The sequence below is a fragment of the Lepidochelys kempii genome, chromosome 20, assembly GCF_965140285.1.
Source record: "Lepidochelys kempii isolate rLepKem1 chromosome 20, rLepKem1.hap1, whole genome shotgun sequence".
In the NCBI taxonomy this organism is placed as follows: Eukaryota; Metazoa; Chordata; order Testudines; family Cheloniidae; genus Lepidochelys; species Lepidochelys kempii.
The window spans coordinates 12,064,563-12,085,455 of NC_136399.1; the positions used below are offsets into that span (position 1 = coordinate 12,064,563).

At 53.6% G+C, this 20,893-nt stretch overlaps 1 protein-coding gene across 3 annotated transcripts in view; it reads left to right on the forward strand.

The window, feature by feature from the left end:
• Positions 1-20,893, forward strand: part of STXBP2 (syntaxin binding protein 2) — a 37,378-nt gene that overhangs the window by 3,162 nt on the left and 13,323 nt on the right. Inside the window, exons 1-6 of one of the 3 annotated variants that reach the window (XR_012155684.2) lie at positions 6,362-6,857; positions 16,089-16,138; positions 17,212-17,293; positions 17,892-17,968; positions 18,940-19,018; positions 20,765-20,868. Coding sequence is in view for 2 of the 3 variants with exons in the window: in XM_073318136.2 (XP_073174237.1) it covers positions 6,809-6,857; positions 16,089-16,138; positions 17,212-17,293; positions 17,892-17,968; positions 18,940-19,018; positions 20,765-20,868 (441 nt within the window). In the remaining variant the exon portion in view is untranslated. Of the gene's footprint in view, positions 1-6,361; positions 6,858-16,088; positions 16,139-17,211; positions 17,294-17,891; positions 17,969-18,939; positions 19,019-20,764; positions 20,869-20,893 lie in introns of those variants that run through there. The other 2 variants (XM_073318136.2, XM_073318137.2) reach the window with 2 other exon arrangements.

Genomic DNA, 20,893 nt, shown 5'->3' on the forward strand with positions numbered 1-20,893 from the left:
GTTGATCTTGTGCAGTGTAACAATTAAGCATGGTACAATTTGCTTCTTGTTTATAACGGGTTAAGGAGAAATGGGTCACACTTTGTTTTAGGAATCCATTTTGAAAGGGTTATAAATAAGATATTTGAATGAATGGGTAATCAATTACAGAGTCTACTGGATGGGTAACACCTTTCACTGGTGCACTTAGCCATCTGACAAGTGCTACTCATGTCTAACATGCTTATAACTTCTGTTAACCCATTGTACGTAGAACCTTAAAATCCAGCCTGTCTGATAGGATAATTTGCAGTTAGCTGTTATGTCCTTCTAGGTTTTGCTCTAACTACGTTACTGTAGAAGAAAGAAGGGTTTAGTCAGAAGCATTAACATTAAGTGTATCAGTGAAAACTGCTGCTAAGAAATGCAGAATTCAGCTGGAGAAAAAGCAGACAAAGTAGTCCACATAGCTTAGGTTCTTGAATAACGAGAATGGGCTGTAACTTTATATTCTCTCTGTTGGGGGGAGGCTCGGCAGTTCTTGTAGAGCTGGGGAAAATCTTTGTTTTTTCAGTTGTCTGTTCCCTTTGGAAAATTCCATAACTTGCAAACTCTGCTGTGTTTGCTTCCAGCAGCTATTATCAGAACTAGGTTGCAAAGGGAAGGAGGGGAATGGAGGGAGAGTTTTGGAGAGAACGTTCCATCCAGGCCGGGGGTTGGGTTCGGCATAGCCCTGCCTGCCCTTCAGTAGTATCACGTTGTGATGCAGGATGTAATCGGCGCCTCCAGGCCTAGGATCAGTGACTGTGCTGGCACACTCTGGCTCATCCTTTCCCATCCCTGCTGCTCTTCTCTGCAACGGGAGATGGTTTGGGGTGAACTTAAACATGGCTAGAGAGTGCAGAACTGGGAGTGTTAGAGGAGTCTGGAGGCACAAAACCAAATCCCCAACCAGGGCAGGGTCAGGTGTGTGGCCTGTTTCCATTCCATGGCACTGAGATCACAGTATATCAAAGGCATCAGTGCTGTCCCATCCCTATTGACGTGCAAGGTCCACCTTGTTATGCTGAGAATAAAGGAGGCATGAATGGCAGGTAGATACAGAACAAATTACAAAAGATGTTCCTGTGGCTAGCAAGCAGCGAGCCTGCGGGATTCCTAGCAGCACTAGACCCTGGAGTCGGGAGCACGGGCTGGGTATCTGCACAAGGAAGAACATTTGTAGCCAGCTGCTGACAGAGGACGATGTGGAAGTCAACAAATGGCTACGCAGGTGGTGTAGGAGAGAAGGCTTTGGATTCTTTGACCATGGGATGGTGTTCCAAGAAGGAGGAGTGCTGGGCAGAGATGGGCTCCACCTAACAAAGAGAGGGAAGAGCATCTTTGCAAGCAGGCTGGCTAACCTAGTGAGAAGGGCTTTAAACTATGTTCACCAGGAGAAGGAGACCAAAGCCCTGAGGTAAGTGGGGATGTGGGATACCGGAAGGAGACACGAGCAGGAGAGCGTGAGAGGGGAGGGCTCCTGCTTCATACTAAGAGAGCAGGACAAACAGCAAGTTATCTCAAGTGCCTATACACAAATACAAGAAGCCTGGGGAACAAGCAGGGAGAACTGGAAGTCCTGGCACTGTCAAGGAATTATGATGTGATTAGAATAACAGAGACTTGGTGGGATAACTCACATGACTGGAGTACTGTCATGGATGGATATAAACTGTTCAGGAAGGACAGGCAGGGCAGAAAAGGTGGGGGAGTTGCATTGTATGTAAGGGAGCAGTATGACTGCTCAGAGCTCTGGTATGAAACTGCAGAAAAACCTGAGAGTCTCTGGATTAAGTTTAGAAGCGTGAGCAACAAGGGTGATATCGTGGTGGGAGTCTGCTATAGACCACCGGACCAGGGGGATGAGGTGGATGAGGCTTTCCTCCGGCAACTCACGGAAGTTACTGGATCACAGGCCCTGGTTCTCATGGGAGACTTCAATCACCCTGATATCTGCTGGGAGAGCTTAGAATCATAGAATATCAGGGTTGGAAGGGACCTCAGGAGGTCATCTAGTCCAATCCCCTGCTCAAAGCAAGACCAACACCAACTAAATCATCCAAGCCAAGGCTTTGTCAAGCCGGGCCTTAAAAACCTCTAAGGATGGAGGCATTAAGTGGGGGGATGCCAGGGACAGGCAGAGCTAGTGAAGCTGATGGACCATGTTGGCCCAAGAACTAATGGAGATAACCTGGCCAGGAGTAAACCGGCTGAGCTTCCACCAGGCCCTGGAGAGGCCAGGCTGCAGCCTGCTCCGTCTAACATGGAGGTCAGCCCATTTCTCCTGCTATCTGGTGGTAGCAGCACATCCCCAGCTTTACCAGGTGCCCCACCCCCCCCAGATGCCATGGCCCCATGGCACACTGCTGCCTTTCTGCATGGCAGCAGGCAGAGAAACCTGACCTCCTCTCAGCCCAGACTGTAGCACTGTATTCACTGAATGCTAGTCCCAGGCTGCCTTTCCCTGGAGTGTCTGGAGCTGAAGACAGAGCCTGACTGGCAGCATCTGAGCTCATCAAATCCTGCATCATGACATGATACAAACAGACTGAACCCAGCTCCTCCAAGCCCTGGGCCTGGGTGGAAAGAGCTCTCCAGACTCACTCAATTCCCCTTCTCCCCTTTGCGACAGCCGCTCTGAGAAATCCATTTTCAGCAGAACCCCAGACAGGTTCCCCCTTTGCGAATTACACAGGAACATCAGAGAGGCAGGAGCCGCCTGGCTCCAGGAGTCCAGTCCTGGCTATTGCAGGCTGCCCCATCATACAGTCTTCTTCTGAAACTGATATTGCTCCATCTCCAAGCTAGCTAGGTTCTCTCCCCCCATTGCATCAACTGGGAGGCTGCTCAAGCCATCAAATCCTTAAAAAATGGGCAGGCTCCTGGCAAGGATAACTTGAATGGAGAATTGTTCAAGGTAAATCCTAAATTAGCAGCATCTATCCAGGCCCCTCAATTTACATCAGTCTGGGAAAGGGAAAAAGTGCCAGATGAGTGAACCAATGTGGTTATAATGAAGATACCAAAGAAAGGAATAATAGAAACACAGACTATTAGGGCTGGAAAAAAACCTTGGAGGTCATCTAGTCCAATCCCCCGCTCAAATCAGGACCAACACCACCTAAATCATCCCAGCCAGGGCTTTGTCAAGCTTGACCTTAAAAACCTCTAAGGATGGAGATTGCATCACCTCCCTTGGTAATGCATTTCCTCCACCCTCCTAGTGAAATAGTGTTTCCTAATATCCAACCTAGACCTCCCCCACTGCAGCTTGAGACCATTATTCCTTGTTCTGTCAGCTGCCACCACTGAGAAAAGCCAAACTCCATCTTCTTTGGAACCCCCCTTCAGGTAGTTGAAGGCTGCTATCAAATCCCCCCCCCCCCCTTCTGCAAACTAAATAAGCCCAGTTCTCTCAGCCTCTCCTCGTAAGTCATGTGACCCAGCCCCCTAATCCTTTTTTGTTGCCCTCCACTGGACACGCTCCAATTTTTTAACATCCCTCCTGTAGTGTGTGTGTGTGGGTGGGGGGGGGGGGGGGGACTAAAACTGGACACAGTACTCCAGATGAGGCCTCACCAATGTTGAATAGTGGGGAACAATCATGTCCCTCGATCTGCTGGCAGTGCCCCTACTCATACATCCCAATATGCCTTCTTAGCAACAAGGGCACACTGCTGACTCGTATCCAGCTTCTCATCCACTGTAATCCCCAGGTCCTTTTCTGTAGAACTGCTGCTTAGCCAGTCGGTCCCCAGTCTGTAGTGGTGCATGGGATTCTTCCGTCCTAAGTGCAGGACTCTGCACTTGTCCTTGTTGAACCTCATTAGATTTCTTTTGGCCCAATCCTCCAATTTGTCTAGTTTATTCTGGACCCTTTCCCTACCCTCCAGCATATCCATCTCTCCCTCCATTTTAGTGTCATCTGCGAACTTGCTGAGGGTGCGATTCATCCCGTCGTCCAGATCATTAATGAAGATGTTGAACAAAACAAGCCCCAAGACCTACCCCTGGGGCACTCCGCTTGATACTGGCTGCCAACTAGACATGGAGCCATTGATCACTACCCATTGAGCCCGACAATTTAGCCAGCTTTCTGTCCACCTTATAGTCCATTCATCCAGCCCATACTTCTTTAACCTGCTGGCAAGAACACTGTGGGAGAGACGGTATCAAAAGTTTTGCTAAAGTCAAGATATATCACATTCACTGCTTTCCCCATATCCACAGAGCCAGTTGTCTCATCATACTCTCAGTGACTGTAATAACTGTCGTGGTATCACACTTTTATCTGTGCCAAGCAAAGTATTGTATAAGATCATAGTCCGTGTATATCGGGGCTGTTGTTAGAGTTCTCAGAAAAGAGCAAGTTGGTTTTGAGAAAGGGTGTAGATGCACAGACCAGATCTTCACTATATGAAACATTAACAGAACAGTGCTTAGAATGGCAACAGCAACTCTACATAAATTTCATAGACTTTGAGAAGGCTTTTGATAGCCTTCACAGGACCAGCCTGTGACGGGTTCAGTCACAGAGATTCCCTTGGGACTGTCACCTGATGTGCAGAAATTACCTCTGAGCCCGTTTTCTGTGACCGCTTGGGACTCCAGAACCCTGCCTTGTTGAGCCAGACACACTAGCCTGCTATAACACAGACCCAGGGTCTGGGCCCCGCCCCCAAAGCTGTGGACTGTAACTAAAAACAGCTCAGCAGCTTACCTGTCTTCAGGACCCAGACACCCAGCTCCCAATGGGATCCAAACCCCAAATAAATCTGTTTTGCTCTGTATAAAGCTTATACAGGGTAAATTTGTAAATTGTTTGCCTTCTATATCACTGATAGAGAGAGATGCACAGCTGTTTGCTCCCCCAGGTATTAATCACTTACTCTGGGTTTATTAATAAACAAAAGTGATTTTATTAAGTATAAAAAATAGGATTTAATTGGTTTCAAGTAATAGCCACAATGAAGTAAATCTCAAAGCAAAGTAACACAAGTCTAAGCCTAATACTACCTGCAATCAGTTTCTTATTGTATCTCGCCCTCAGAGATGTTCCAATAAGCTTCTTTCCCAGACTAGTATCAGAGGGGTAGCCGTGTTAGTCTGGATCTGTAAAAGCGGCAAAGAGTTCTGTGGCACCTTATAGACTAACTGACGTATTGGAGCATAAGCTTTTCGTGGGTGGGTATTTCATCCATGAAAAGCTTATGCTCCAATACGTCTGTTAGTCTATAAGGTGCCACAGGACTCTTTGCCGCTTTTACAGATCCAGACTCCTTCCTAGTCTGGACCCAGTTACTTCCCCTGGTACAGTCTTTGTTAGATCCGGCAGACATCGCAGGTGGTAAGCAGGGGTTTTCTCATGACTGGCACCCCCTTTGTCCTGCTCCACCCCGTTTTTATAGCTTTGGCACAAGGCAGGAATCTTTTGTCTAAGCTTGTCCCCACCCCCGCCTCATCAATGGAAAAGTACAAGGATTAAGATGGATTCCAGTAGCATGTGACATGGTGACATGTCACTGTAAGACCCCTCGTCTACATTCTTCCTGGGTTGGTTCACAGGTACACAGGAAGGTTTGCCGGTAAATAAATCATTTACAACCAGTTGTCCTAGTCGGTGGGAGCCATCAAGATTCTAAACCACCATTAATGGCCCACACTTTGCATAATTACAATAGGACCTCAGAATTATATTTCATATTTCTAGCTTCAGATAAAAGAATGATCTATGCATACAAATAGGAGGAATATATACAGTAGGTTATAACCTTTGTTATGATACCTTACAAGAGACCTTTTGCATAAAACATATTCCAGTTACATCATATTCACACTCATAAGCATACTTCTATAAAACACATGGAGCACAATGTCACACAGCCTATGGTGCATTCTGCAGACACATGGACTTCCTTTCCGTATAATCAACGTCCTTAAAAGCTTCTATTTCAACTTTATATGCAGTGTTGATCAGTGACCTCAGTTTTGAAGTCAAAACAGGAGTACGTCAGAGGTGTGTCATTGCCATCGTCTGGGTAATGCGGCGTACAACAGAAGACATGCCAAGAGGCATTAAATGGACACTCTTGAAGACCTGGACTTCGCAGATGATGTCGCTCTCCTATCACATACCCAACACCATATACAAGAAAAAACAACTCCACTCAACGCATTCAGCCAGCAAATTGGACTGAAAATCCATCGCAATAAGACAGATATCATGACCTAGCCTGCTACACCCAGGGTTGTGAGTTCAATCCTTGAGGGGGCCATTTAGGGAACTGGGGCAAAAATTGGGGATTGGTCCTGCTTTGAGCAGGGGGTTGGACTAGATGACCTCCTGAGGTCCCTTCCAACCCTGATATTCTATGATATCTATATCTACCTTTAATATTGCCTCACCATCACCAGTATGGATAGAGAATTATGTTCTCACCAGTGTAGAAACATTCACGTACTTGGGCAGCACCATCAGACAGGACGGTGGAACAAGCCTGGACATCCGGAACAAAATCAAAGCCAGGAACACCTTCAGGAGCTTAAATACGGTCTGGAAATCATCAAAATACAAAACCAAAACCAAACTCAAAATTTATCAGAGCTGCGTACTTTCTCATTCCCCAGCATTCTGCACTATAAAGTTGTGTTGAAAGTATGACATGTCCAAACTCTCTTTTGGCCCAGAACAATCTTAAACCAAGATCTGTTGACACAGTGCAGCTAAGAGGATCTGAGCACCATCATTGCCTGGAGGCGCTGGAGACGAATCCTTCATGTGCTTCGGATGGAAACTGATTCCATCATCAGAGTAACAATAACACGGACACATGAAGGCAAGTGGGGGGAGGGATAGCTCAGTGGTTTGAGCATTGGCCTGCTAAACCCAGGGTTGTGGGTTCAATCCTTGAGGGGGCCATTTGGGTCAAAAATTGGGGATCGGTCCTGCTTTGAGCAGGGGGTTGGACTAGATGACCTCCTGAGGTCCCTTCCAACCCTGATATTCTATGATTCTATGATTCTAAGTGAAACGAGTTCGCCCAAAAAAATATGGCAAAGAGATATGGAAGCAGAGCTGAAAAACCTGGGGCTTAGCTGGGGAACCATTGAAAGACTTGCCAGAAACAGACAGGAGTGGAGGAGCTTGGTCACTGCCCTAAATGCTAGAGGCGTAATAGGAACATGATGATGATAACATGCTACCAGCGTGATGCGGTGGCAGGAGGCCAGTTCTGTGTGTACAGAGGCAGCACGTTGCAGAGTAAGAGGGGGCAAGTTCTTTCTGTCTGCAGCTAGCTAGCTTTGGTGTGGCCACTATGGGAATGCCACAGGCAGTTTTCTGGGATCCAGGTACAAGGGGGCTCTTGGCAAAATGGCAGAGGAGAGCTAACCAAATGGCACTGCCTACCACCAGGGTGAAGCTGGTCTGTGCAGGAGATGGAACTGTTAGGATATAGATATTTAGGCCTGTCTGTAAAGGCCTATACTCTAAGAATTTAGGGGTATTCTTATCACTTAGCTAGTTATAGAGGTATAAAAGAGAGAATCAAAATCACTGTGTGACTGTATAAGGCCTTTGGCTAAGCAGCAGAGGCATCCATAAGCTGGAAATTGAATGGTCACATCCTCACATTCTAAACTAGTCACATTGAAATAAGGTGCTGTTGGGCTGTTAAGAATACAATCCTGTCCTATCACCTCCAGAGAAAGGGAAGTGCCTAGAAGATGTAAAAGGAAACTTAGTTTGATAGCATCCTGTCTGGCAAGAACTCACTTATCAATAGCTGGGATGTGAAATCCTCACTTTTGTATTGTTTTGTCATTATAGTTCCCACTTCGTTATTGTTTGTCTGTATAATCTCTGTCTGGTTCTGTGATTGTTTCTGTCTGCTGTATAATTAATTTTTGCTGGGTGTAAACTAATTAAGGTGGTGGGATATAATTGGTTACATAATCATATTACAATAGGTTAGGATTGGTTAGTTAAATTTCAGGAAAATGATTGGTTAAGGTATAGCTAAGCAGAACTCAAGTTCTACTATATAGTCTGCAGTCAATCAGGAAGTGGGTGGGTTTGTGGGGGGGAAGTGGGAACAGGGAATGGGGTTGGGAATGGGGTTGGGGAATCATGTTTTGTTAAGGGGGGTGCGGAATGGGAACAGGGACACAGGCAAGGCTCTGTGGTGTCAGAGCTGGGAAGGGGGACAACTAAGGAAGGAAACTGGAATCATGCTTGCTGGAAGTTCACCCCAATAAACATCGAATTGTTTGCACCTTTGGACTTCAGGTATTGTTGCTCTCTGTTCATGCGAGAAGGACCAGGGAAGTAAGCCGGTGAAGGAATAAGCCCCTAACAGGAACTTCCTCAGGGGCTGGTCCCAGACTGGGGAACTGCCTGCCACATGAACTAGGGACTATCCCAAACCTCCCTACCTCCTGCTTCAAATGCCAGGCATCCTTCTCTGATTGGCCTTCTCCAATATAAACACGGAGCAGAACCCTATCAAAACAAAACCCTCCTGGGAACACCCAGTTCTCCCCTGGGGAGGGAGGGAGAGGATGAACGACACGTGACCATTGTTAGTCGCAGCTCATGCAGGTGCTGTGGTGATGAGGGTGGGATAAGAGCCTGAATAGAACAAAGGTGCATGAGGATATGGAGTAGAGCTGGCCTGTGCTATCACTAATGGCTGATGCTCATGGCTGTTTACCGGCTTGCTGGGCTGTGCGAGAGGGATCAGAACAAAGCTGGGGAGATCATTATATACATTGCAGTCAGAATGAGAGCTGAAAAGGGCCTGCTCAAAGGACAAAGGGAGCTGCACTCCAGCAGCCGGAAGAGAGCTATTAGCTGGGGCTAGTTACTGGAGGTGGAAATGGTTCAATTGTACCTGTCGCGGCGCCGGCGAGTGCAGGGAGGAGGGGAAAGTAGTGCCTGCCAGCCCCTTGTGCACAACATCCTGAGCCGTGAGTGAGAACCGAGGGATAGTTCTGGGCCTCTCTCCTCCAAGCTGCCTAGCATTTGGGAACCTTTGTAAACTCCCATTCCCCTGGCCTTGCTTTGATGGGAACCGCGGATAGCATCACTAGCGGGAGGGTGGGGCCTGGGGACAGTGCCCTAGAGGGAATCCCAGCCCCACTGCTGCCCTGGAAGAGGGAGGGTGCTAGGATTTATGCGGACGCCTGGCAGATCAGCGGCTGATATGTTTGAGCCTCTGGGACGCAGAGCGAATGTTCAGAGAGCTCTGCTGTGTCTGTCCTCCCCCGCAAACAGCCCCGGGTGTAGGGGTATGAAACTGACTGGGTCTGCGATGGTCTCCCTGATTCCCACAGGCTGCCTAATAGCATTGGTGAAACTGGAATCCAGCAGCAGCGTAGCAAAGCCCTGAGCAGCTGTGGAGGTGTTAAGAACTGTCTCTGCAGGCTCAGGAAGATGGCTCTGCCTCAGGATCGGTGTTTGGGATGGGACATCTTTATCACCGTGAGAGCACAACCTGCAAGGCTACAGAAATTCATGGCTCAGGCCCCAGGTTTTCTGGGGAAAGTGTCCCCTCCCCTGCTGGAGAAGGGGGTTTTCAGGCTCTGCCTTAGACATTGATCAGGCCCTGGCTGTGATGATGATCAGAGACCATATCATTATCCCCATTTTACAGATGAGGGAAGCTGAGGCATGAGGGGGGGTGCACAGGGTCACCCAGCTGGCGAACACACGAGCTGGGTCTAAAATCCGGGTCTCCCAAGTCCCAGCCAAGCACCGTATCCACTAGGCCACGCGGGTACTGGCGATTTCCTGAAAACGTCCCACTGGAGCAGGTTTTAGCGCAGGTTGGCCACTGGCACTTCACCACAGAGCTGCGCAGACCTGCCCTGAGCAGGAGAAATGCAGCTGCAGGCTACGCTCGTACTCCCGCCATCGGTGCTCCCTTTCGGATGCCTTCAGCAGGGCAGGCAGAGCCTGCATCACGCAGCTCATGACAGGGCTCACAAAGGCCCTGTGACCACGTCCCATCTCCAGTGCGATCATGCCTTGGCCGGGCTGGTGTGGGGGACGCTCACAGAAGAGCAGCAGTTTAGGGAGGCTGATGGCTCCGGGGACAAGAGGGGTGCAGAACGTTGCAGTTAGTTCAGCGAGTCTCCCACGGAAACAGCTCTTGGATCTAGAAATGATGTGCCACCTGCGTGGCGAGCCAGCTGCCTGTGCTCCTTTAACTCACCTTCCGGAGTGGAGCAAGGCTATTGAGAGGGCTGATGCATACGATCAGAGGACAGCTGCTCTCTCCTGAGTGCTGCCAAGGGACCCAAGCCCTGGCTTCCCTTCCCGCAGAGCCTGGTCAGCCTGAGGATTAAGGCTGGAGCTGAGAGAACGGTGCTCTGGAGTTCGAGCAGCAGGATGTTGTTTTCCCCCGTTATTGACGTGGCCGCTCCGGACAATGTGGATGGGATGCCTGCTTGCTTGCTCGGTGCAGGGGACCCTCTTGCACACGCTGCTCGGGTGATTTCCCAGAAGGCCCCTGGAAGGAACAAAGGTGGCTGGTGTAGAGACGATGAAGGTACAATTTGAACTTGAGCCCCTTACCAGGCTGGGTCAAATTGTTCCTCCCATTAGAGTTGCTCCCTGGAGCCAGTCTGTGCTAGCACGAGGAGATGCTGTCATTTGGTAGCTCTGCCTGCGCTGATTGCTGGGTCCACCCTGTGTTCCAACCGGGTGGTGCTCAGGACACCTGGGTTCTATTCTCAGCTTTGCCACCAACCTGCCATGTGACCCTGGGCAAGCCCCTTCCTCGCTCTGTGCCTTAGTTTCCTCTCCTGCCCTTTGGCTGTTTGGGGAGGCACTGTCTCCTTGTGTGTAACGGGACCCTCCATCTGAAGTGGGGACTTGGGGGCTACTAATAGCTGCCTGGTAGGAGACACTCTTTAGCTGATCCTGTCCACGCTGTGAGGGCAGAGGGGTCCTGTGCAGAATGACCCAGGTCAGATATGATAGCGAGAATTCCCGTCATTAGCTGCGTGATGCTACTTTGCTCCCGCCCCCGACTGACACGTGGTGGTGTTTGTAAAGGCCACAGGATAGCAGAAAAGTCCCCGGTGGGTGCCATGGGGCCAGCAAGTGGTTGCTCCCTAGGCATGTGTACAGGGCTTGGTCCCATGTCCTGATGCTCAGGTTCCATTTCCATCTCGGCCTTGGGCAGCAACAGCCCCTGTGTTTGATCCCAGAGCAATGAGGGCCATGTAGATACCTAAGAGAGCTGGGACTAGAACAGAACCCAGGAGTCCGGACTCCCAGGCTGGTGTTCATCCCTCTGGAGGCTGCTTTGCGGCCTGCTGGGTCTAAGTGGAAAGTTCTGGATCTGATATGAACCCTGTTGCTCCTTCTCATTGGCGATTTCCTCCTGCTGCTTTGTCTCCTTAGTGTTTTCCCGTCGCCCTAGAACATTCTATGAGCTGGGCTGTGCAGAGCCAGTCATTCCATCTGCTAGGAGCTGAGTTTGCTAGGGCTCAGGTCAGTCCACAGTGGAGAGGGGTGTCATGTGGCATGTTCTGTTCTCATCTTTGCAGTATTTCAGCACCTCCCAGTCGTTCACCAAGCTCTGTGACTAACCTCCGTCTTGTGAGGTTCATTCTTTCATCGCTCTCCTTCCGAGGAGAATTGTGTGTGCTGTGGAGGGTTGTTTAACTGTCCACACTGCTTCGTGTTTATATCAGAGAAGGGCACCTGGCACTTGGAGCAGGAAATGGGGAGGTTTGGGATGGTCTCTAGTTCATGTGGCGGGTAGTTCCACTGTCTGGGACTAGCCCCTAGGGAAGCTCTGTCTCTTGCACAGCTTCACCCTCATGGCAGAAAGCGACCTGGGGCCTGACAAGCTGTGCTGTCGACCATGGTCCCCATCTCGGGGCTTTAGGCTCTGGTAGGCATCCTGGGCAAGGGAGTGCCTTGGAGAGAAGGACCGAGCCCTGGACCTTGACTCGCTTAACCCCCAACCTCTGGGGTGGACAGCAACAGCCTGGAGGAGAGGAGGGGAGATTCAGGCTGATTGGTACTGGTACTCTGCATAGGTGCCCACGCTGTGGGTGCTCTGGGGCTGGAGCACCCATGCAAAAAAATACAGTGGGTGCTCAGCAGCGCTGCCAATCAGCTGTTTGGCGGCTGGGGGAGAGGCTTGGGGGAGGGCAGTGAGCAGCGGCGGGTGAGGACCTTGGGGAAGGGTGGAGTGGGGCGGGAAGAGGCGAGGCATGGGTGGGGCATTTGGGGCAGGGCCAGAGTGGGGGTGGGGCCTATGGTACTCTGGGACTTCTGGCGTCCATGCAGAATGGACGGGGTGTCAGGGTAGCGTCTAATCCAGGAGACGCTGTCGGTGGCAAGGAACTCTGTGTCCATAACAGCGATGTTCCTGATTCCTGGTTACAAATCTGCAAAATTCCACAAGTGATCTAGGCGCCTAAAGCCCGTGGCCTGAGGCTCCTGAATGACTTGGGCTCTGTAGTCACAAAGTGCTTTCAAGATGCGTGCCCCTCCTGGTCATGCTGGTCTCTGTGAGCTGGGGGCCTGGCTGGCCCAGAGCGGTGGGACGGGAGGCAGAGAGTTGTGGAGAGGAGTCTGAACCCAGGCAGGGGTGGCAGTGCCTAGGAGGTTTCCCTGCACATGGCTCTTGGCTGGCCTGAGTGAATGCATTGGTGGGGGCAGTTCAGTGGCTCTCAGCAAGAGATCCAGGGAGTCAGGCTTTGGTGGGGCTGAGGCACCAGATCCTTGGCAGCAAGTACAGGCCTAGGCGAGCCAAAATCCGGTGAGCCAGGGTGTTCCTGACAGATGACGGGGTGGCTGGAAGAAGCAGCGGGGCTGGTCGCTAATCCCCGGCCCAGTCCTGTGCCAAGGCCATTAGTGCATTAGCAGCTTCGCTCTTCTGTACACAGCATCTGCGTGGCATGACGCGTGGGCTGGCCTTGGCACCGGCACTTGGCATGCCCCAAGTGCCAGGTGCCCCAGGGACTCGCCAAGAATGAACCCGTTCAGCCGACAGCCTCGGGGTGACACTCTGGAGACCAGCACCAGTGTGCTCTTCCAAACCCTCTCCTTCCTGCACAGCTAGCTGGCGGCTGCTCTCCTTCCCAGAGGTGACTGCATTTTGCCCAGGCAGAGAGTACACGCTGAGATCTTAGTGGCTGTAGAAAGAGATGTGGGGGGATAGCCAATGATTGTGTGTATTCAGGGGCTTCTCTCACGAGAGGGGGGGCCCAAGGGAATTAGATGCTGATCTCTGTGCATTGTGGAGGTGACTTTTGGCAGGGCGGATGTTACCCTGGAACTTGTGGTTAAGTCCCTGTTTTCATGTGTCCCCTCCGGGCTGTGGCGAGAATTGTGCCAGTCCCATGCCTATCTCGGGGTGTCAGAGAGTGCGTCCGCTTCCAGCAGGCGGTGGGGGCCTGGCTGACTCGGGGCAGGACTGGTCATCAATCTAGACTAGTAATGATTAGTGAGTTCTGTTCTGTTCTGCTGACAGCACCTTCTCTTGGGAGCTCCCTGGAGATCTGGGGAGCATGGTGAGGGGGCAGCAAATGATCTCATCGGGTGCCTGAATATGGCCAAAATGGATATACTGCATCGTTGTGTGACCTCAGTGAGTCCCCACCCACCCCCTGCCTCAGTTTCCCTATATGGAAAAATGGGTTCTACCTCTTTCCCAGGGGCTGGGTGAGACATTCTCTGAGTGAACCCTCCCCCCTTCCCTGTTCTCCAACCTTGTGTTGAGGGATTCAGGCTGAGCTGAAAACTCAGGGAAGGGAATGGGCCCACCGGTCTCTGGCTCCTGCTAGGTTGCATCAGGGTTCCAGGAAGTCCCTCTGGATCCCACTGGATCACTGAGCATGGCCCCTGCCATCCCAGGTGTGTGTGTGGTGGGGGAAGAGGTTGCAGCTCTGGGACACTCCAGTAGCATCCATGAACCTGTCCATGGAGCATGCAACTGCTGGCCCCTCTCCTCTGCCTAGTGGTGCTGCCCCCACTGTTGGTCTGGGTCTGTTCTGTGACCGATCTCCCACCACCTCTGTGCTGCAGCAACTGGTTGCTGATCAGTGCCTGGGCTTACAGGGCTGAGCCATCTGCCCCCTCCCTGGGACCTTCCCCAGAGGTCTGCATGGTTGCAGGGCCAGGGGGCAGCTTGTTAGATCTTAGCTTCCCATGACTCTGGAAACCATGGCCATAGGCAGTTGCCTGCTGCCTTTATCTCTGCTCTGCCCAGCCACGAGTCACCCCCGCGCAGGAAATGACTTGCCGATACAAACATGGGTTGTGCTGCAAAAGATAATTTGTTCCCGGGACGGGTGCAGCTCTATAGCCACAGCCCCAGGCCAGCCCTGCGAGCGCTGGTGGCTCCAGTGCCAAGGCTGCCTCTGCCATAGAAGAGCAAACCCAGTCCTCTCGTCTCCTCAAGTGGGACAGGCCGGAAGCCCAGGCCAGGGGTGGCTGCAGCTCCTTTGGGCTTACACTTGATGAGCATGGCCTCCGCTGCCTTGTGCATGCTGGACTCTGCTGTGTTAGTTGCTATGTGTTAGTCATTGTCTTCTGGCATGACCCTGACCCGCTGTGAGGGCTGCGGGTCAGGAGTGAGGGGCACTGGTGGAGCTGGGAATGGGGGGGAGGGGGGAAGCAAAGGGCTGGGATAGCAGGGGGCTGCAGTCAGGAGTGAGGGGCATCTGCAGAGCCGTGAGGCAGGGATCCCAGGACTGGAATAGCTGCAGGTCAGGAGTGAGGCAGAGCTGGGGGGGACAGACCAGGGCTGGCATAGCAGGGGGCTGTGGACAGGAGTGAGGGGCACTGGCGGAGCTGGGAGTGGGTGGGAACCCAGGGCTGGGATAGCAAGGGCTCCAGTCAGTAGTGAGGGGCACTGGCACAGCTGGTGGGGGCAGTCCAAGGCTGGCGTGGGGGGGGGGTGTAGCTGCAGTTCAGGGTCGAAATGCGTGGAGAAAGCAGGTTCGTGTCTGCCTTCGCCATGTCTGGATCCAGTCTGTGCTGCCAGCCCCTTACCTTGCACTCGAGCCCCACGTACCCCAGTGAACGGGGCGTCCGCATGCCGCAGGTGTAAAGGAACTGCAGGAAAGCAGCAGGGAGGCCAGCGCGTCCTGGTGCAGAATAGCCCCTGGAGCCTCATTAGGGCCGAGCAGCCAAGTCCTGATGGGCTAGAGGTGGGGTAGGGAGAGGCATTGCTTGAGTTATGGGGGAAACATAGTGTGTTGGGCAGTGCACTCACGCACACCAGCTACCGGGAGTGGGAGTGAGAGTGAGAGCACAGGTCAGGGTCTCGGGGCTATTGCCCTACGGGGCCAGCCAGAATCAGGTGCTTCGTAGGGGTAAAACAAACAGATGTATTATGGTAGCACCCAGGAGCCCCAGTCATGGACCAAGGCCCCATTTTGCAAGGCGTTGTACATTATTCATTAGGTGTATTATGGTAGTGCCCAGGAGCACCAGTCGTGGGCCAGGACCCCATTGTGCTAGGTGCTGTACATGATTTATTAGGTGTATTACGGTAGCACCCAGGAGCGCCAGTCATGGGTCAGGGTACCATTGTGCTGAGCACAACAAAAAGATGGTGCTTGGCCCGAAGAGCTGACTATCTAATTGCTTCGCTTGGCCGTGGAAGGTGCCCAGGAGACAGGCCGGCAGTTCCCTGAGCGGGGCATGCCTTGGAGGGGTTCTATGTGCAGGACTCAGGATTTGAAGTCTTTGTCATGTTGCTGTTCCCCACATGCAGTAGAGGGTCCCTGGATCCCCTCCAGTCGAGAGGTGCTAGGCAGGATCTGTTCTCTTGCTGCACGGGGCCAGATCCTTAGTTCAGCTGCGCTCGTATCCAGCCTGGCAGAAAGGAAGGGGGATCAGACCCATGGCCTATCTAGCCTGTCACCCCACCACGATCGCTGACTGGGGGCTCTGCTAGGAGCACAACGCTATCTGGCCTGAAAGCAGCCTCTGAGCCACTTCCCGAAGGGGTCCTTCCACCAGCCAGTGGGTCCTGGCTCAGGGCACAGCCATCCTGTCCGAGCCCACCACTAATCCCCGTCTCTTTTCCTCGCAGAGATCCTCAGCGGCGTCATTCGCAGCGTGAAGAAGGAAGGAGAATGGAAGGTAAGCAGGCCGATTCTGCTGCCCTGGGGATATGCTGTATCCATATATCGTGCTCCTCCCCCTCCAGTCTCTTGAGATTCACACCTGAGTTTTTCCAGGCTGGATCAGATCCCTGCTCTGTCTAGCCCATCATCCGTCCCCAGCTAGGCTTGGGTATGTCTGCCTTCCCACCGCGCTGGATCAGACCCAGCTTGTCCAGCTAGCCCCATATCTCCCCAAACACACACCCTGGATCAGACCACTGGGCCCAGTGAGCCCAGTAACTTCCTGCCTCCCCTTTCCCCCTCCTTACACCGGATCAGACCACTTGGCCCAGCAAGCTAGCCTGGGTGGGAGGAGGAGGAGCATGGGGGCAGTATGCACCATTGGGCAGGCAGGTTATTGAGCCCCTGGCATGGACTCGGCTGGGGTGTGTGGAGCACGGGGCGAGGCCGGTACAGCAGGGGGAGCACAGGGAACTAGCTTGCCCAGTGGCCAGATCTGGTGCAGTGGGATGCTGGGCTGTGTGGAGCAGTAGGGCCATTTGGCATGGCAGGAAGGTGGTGGAGATGTTGGGCCAATGGCCTACAGGGCTTTCCGAGGGGAACATGGAGACTCCCCTGGTTCCATTTCTCCGTGCCCTGATCCTGTTCTGCCCGAGGGCAGGGGAGCAGGTATCTGGTGGATCAGAGCAGGAGACTGGGAGCTAGGACTCCTGGGTTCTGTCCCTGCCTCTTGCACTCACCCTGTCACCTGGGCGAAGAGGCTGATCTCCTCCAGTCTAGGAGGATGGAACCATTCTGAATGGCCGGGTGTCCCAGGTTTGTCTCCTACATCTCGTACCAGCCACTCTGCTCGGAGCCACTCTCCCTGTAGCTCCTCACGCAGTCCTTAGCACGGTCAGCTCAGCAAAGTGCAGGTTTGGTACCGGCCCTGCTTCTCTGCTGTAGAAGGGCTGGGCCGGGAGCCGTCAGCTCTGCCGTTAGCAGTCGCTCTGCTCCCTTGGCTGTGCCGCGGATGATGATGGTGGGCGGCTGTGCTCAGGGCAGTGACTAGCTCATCTGAAGTGGTGCGCTCCCCTCTCACTGCCCCAGGTGCTGATTATGGACCACCCTAGCATGCGCATCCTCTCGTCGTGCTGCAAGATGTCCGACATCCTGGCTGAAGGCATCACGAGTGAGTGGCCCTTCCCTCCCATCTGCTCCCCCTACCAGGGCTCCCCTCCCCTTGCATACACTTCGCACTCGGGGAGTTGACTTGTCTACATTCACGTTTGCATCTAGTTTCCCTCCTTTGCAGCCTCCTAGACGCCCTCCTTGCTATTGGTACCTTCCCAGCCAGGTCTAGTTCCCTTAGCCCGGCACTTTCAGCCCATGGAGCCTCTTCACCGCTTTTCTCAAACTCCTGTTAACTCCTCACTGCTCCTCCCCCATGCTGTGGGCAGGGTCCTGGCTGGGGAGGGGGAATGCTGGCTCCCTGCTCTAGGGTGGAGGAGCCCTGGGGTTGAGGGGCACAGAGCTGAGCCAGCACTCTAGCGGGGTGCCCCCAGCACAGTACAGAGGGACGTTCCCTCGCTGCTCCGTACTGTGGCAGCATCGCAGCCCACGGCCCAACATCGAAGCAGCTGCTGCATTGTAGCCTGTGGAATGCCCTGGCCTGCTGCCAGCGAACATCACTGTGCCCCTTGGCTTCCCCTCCCCCCATCCCAGTGGAGAGCAGCTGGGGTGGGTGGCTAGGACACACTGACCCGCGCCCAGTGTCTGCTCTCTCCTAGTTGTGGAAGATATTAACAAGCGCCGGGAGCCAATCCCCAGCCTGGAGGCCATCTACCTGCTCAGCCCAGTGGAGAAGGTAGGAGCTCGGGCCTGGGGCAGCTGGATGGGGAGCAGGGGAGACCCCGGGGACAGCTCCTAGTGCTGCCTGGAGGTGGCGCTGTCCAGGGGGATGCGCAGCACAACGTCAGGATGGGAATGGGGCCAGTAGGGGCTCCCCAGGAGGCTGCTTCCCCGGAGCTGGGCTTCATGTTCTTTGCCACGTGAGGCACAGACTGTCCCCCAGACCTCTCCGCAGTGCAATCCTGTGGGGGTTGGATGGGCAGGTGCAGCAGGCGGAGAGAGGCGACCTCAGCTGAGACTCAAAGCGAAGGAGACTCTATGAGGCAGAGGCTCAGGGAGCAGGGGCTGTTGGGGAGGAGGCTCCTGCATCTGCAGCAGCGAGGCGAGTGGAGGGAGACCAGGGGCAGGGGGCGCTGGCAGAGCAGGGTGAAGCCCAGAACCCGCAGGGGCTGCCCGCGGAGGGAGCACTGTAGGAGAGGACTGCGAGCTGGGGCCTGGGGCTTGGGACAGGGCAGCCAGGTTCTCACCTGTCACAATGGCTGGTCGAGGGGTCTAAACAGGTTCCAAATACCCTGCCAAGCTAGCTGGCGTGGCGAAGCTGCAGGTGCCCAGCATGGCGCCAGGGGAGGGAGGGGGCCCTGATGGCAGCTGCCTGGGATTGCTGCTCGGCCGGCTGTTCCCTGGGCACTGCTCAGAGCCCACTTAGTTCAGCAGCAAGGCAATGCCAGGCCCCATCTGTGGCCGGGCACGGACACTTCTGTGGCAGCGAGAGATATGACTGGGCCCTAAGGATGTCCCGGGCACATGGGCACATGCCCTGCTCCAGGCAGGGAGGGAGCCCAGAGCCAGGGGGGTGAAAACCAGCCCACCTCCCGATGGCATCGTGCTGGGTCCTGAGTCCCCAGGTGCTGGGGATGGGATGGGACCTTCGGGCAGCAGGGAGGGGCCTCGACTGATGCTGACAACCCCCCTCTTCCCCCTTTGCAGTCGGTGCAGGCTCTGATCGGTGACTTCCAGGGCACCCCCACCTTCACCTACAAGGCAGCTCACGTCTTCTTCATCGACAGTGAGTATCAGGGGTCGGGGGATCCCCAAGCTGGGAGCCTGGCCAGCGGTTCACTGGCGCCTGGGGGTGGGGGTGTCTCTCTGCCGGCAGGCCAGTGTGCAGCCCCCTGATTTCGCTCTGCCCTCCTGCAGGGGGTTGCAGCCCCAGCAGGCCAGACCGAATGACCCCACCTATTCCTTCCCCCACTTCTCCCCCACGGGCCTGCCTCATAGAATCATAGAATCATAGAATATCAGGGTTGGAAGGGACCCCAGAAGGTCATCTAGTCCAACCCCCTGCTCAAAGCAGGACCAATTCCCAGTTAAATCATCCCAGCCAGGGCTTTGTCAAGCCTGACCTTAAAAACCTCTAAGGAAGGAGATTCTACCACCTCCCTAGGTAACGCATTCCAGTGTTTCACCACCCTCTTAGTGAAAAAGTTTTTCCTAATATCCAACCTAAACCTCCCCCACTGCAACTTGAGACCATTACTCCTCGTTCTGTCATCTGCTACCATTGAGAACAGTCTAGAGCCATCCTCTTTGGAACCCCCTTTCAGGTAGTTGAAAGCAGCTATCAAATCCCCCCTCATTCTTCTCTTCTGCAGGCTAAACAATCCCAGCTCCCTCAGCCTCTCCTCATAACTCATGTGTTCCAGTCCCCTAATCATTTTTGTTGCCCTTCGCTGGACTCTCTCCAATTTATCCACATCCTTCTTGAAGTGTGGGGCCCAAAACTGGACACAGTACTCCAGATGAGGCCTCACCAATGTCGAATAGAGGGGAACGATCACGTCCCTCGATCTGCTCGCTATGCCCCTACTTATACATCCCAAAATGCCATTGGCCTTCTTGGCAACAAGGGCACACTGCTGACTCATATCCAGCTTCTCGTCCACTGTCACCCCTAGGTCCTTTTCTGCAGAACTGCTGCCTAGCCATTCGGTCCCTAGTCTGTAGCTGTGCATTGGGTTCTTCCGTCCTAAGTGCAGGACCCTGCACTTATCCTTATTGAACCTCATCAGATTCCTTTTGGCCCAATCTTCCAATTGGTCTAGGTCCTTCTGTATCCTATCCCTCCCCTCCAGCGTATCTACCACTCCTCCCAGTTTAGTATCATCCGCAAATTTGCTGAGAGTGCAATCCACACCATCTTCCAGATCATTTATGAAGATATTGAATAAAACCGGCCCCAGGACCGACCCTTGGGGCACTCCACTTGATACCGGCTGCCAACTAGACATGGAGCCATTGATCACTACCCAGCACGGCTCACAGACACCTGCAGCGTGCGCCCAGAAAGGCGGCCTCTGGCTACCATTCCCAGCATGCATTGCTCCATCAGTCCCAACTCGGGTGGGGGGATGGGACAGCACCAGAATACCCAGTGTGTCAGGGTCAGATCTGCTTCTCCCCATTACAGCGGCAGGGGGAGCCCAAGTCCTCGTTCCTCCTTGTGCATCATCCTGAGTTGTAGACTCCAGTTACTCAGCCCTGCGGGGGCGCTGAGGACAGGGTGTGAGACAGGAGGGGCTGTGTCGGAGAGATTGTGGCTCCCCCTCGCTGCTGATGCTGCAGAAGGCAAGAACCCAGCATGACTCTGGTTCGGGGGGGCTGGACTCATCGTTGACTCCTGTGTGGCCCTGCTGGCTTGCCCAGGTTCCCCACAGGCGTGCAGCACTACTGCCCCTGCTGTGCCTGGTCTGGCCCCGTCCGTGGGGGCTGGCGCTGTGCCGGGGGTACTGAGCCCTGTGCCTGTCACTCGCAGCCTGTCCTGAGCCTCTGTTCAACGAGCTGAGCAAGTCACGGATCATCAAGGCCATCAAAACCCTCAAGGAGATCAACATGGCCTTCCTGCCCTACGAGAGCCAGGTGAGGGGTGGCTGGGTTTTGGAGG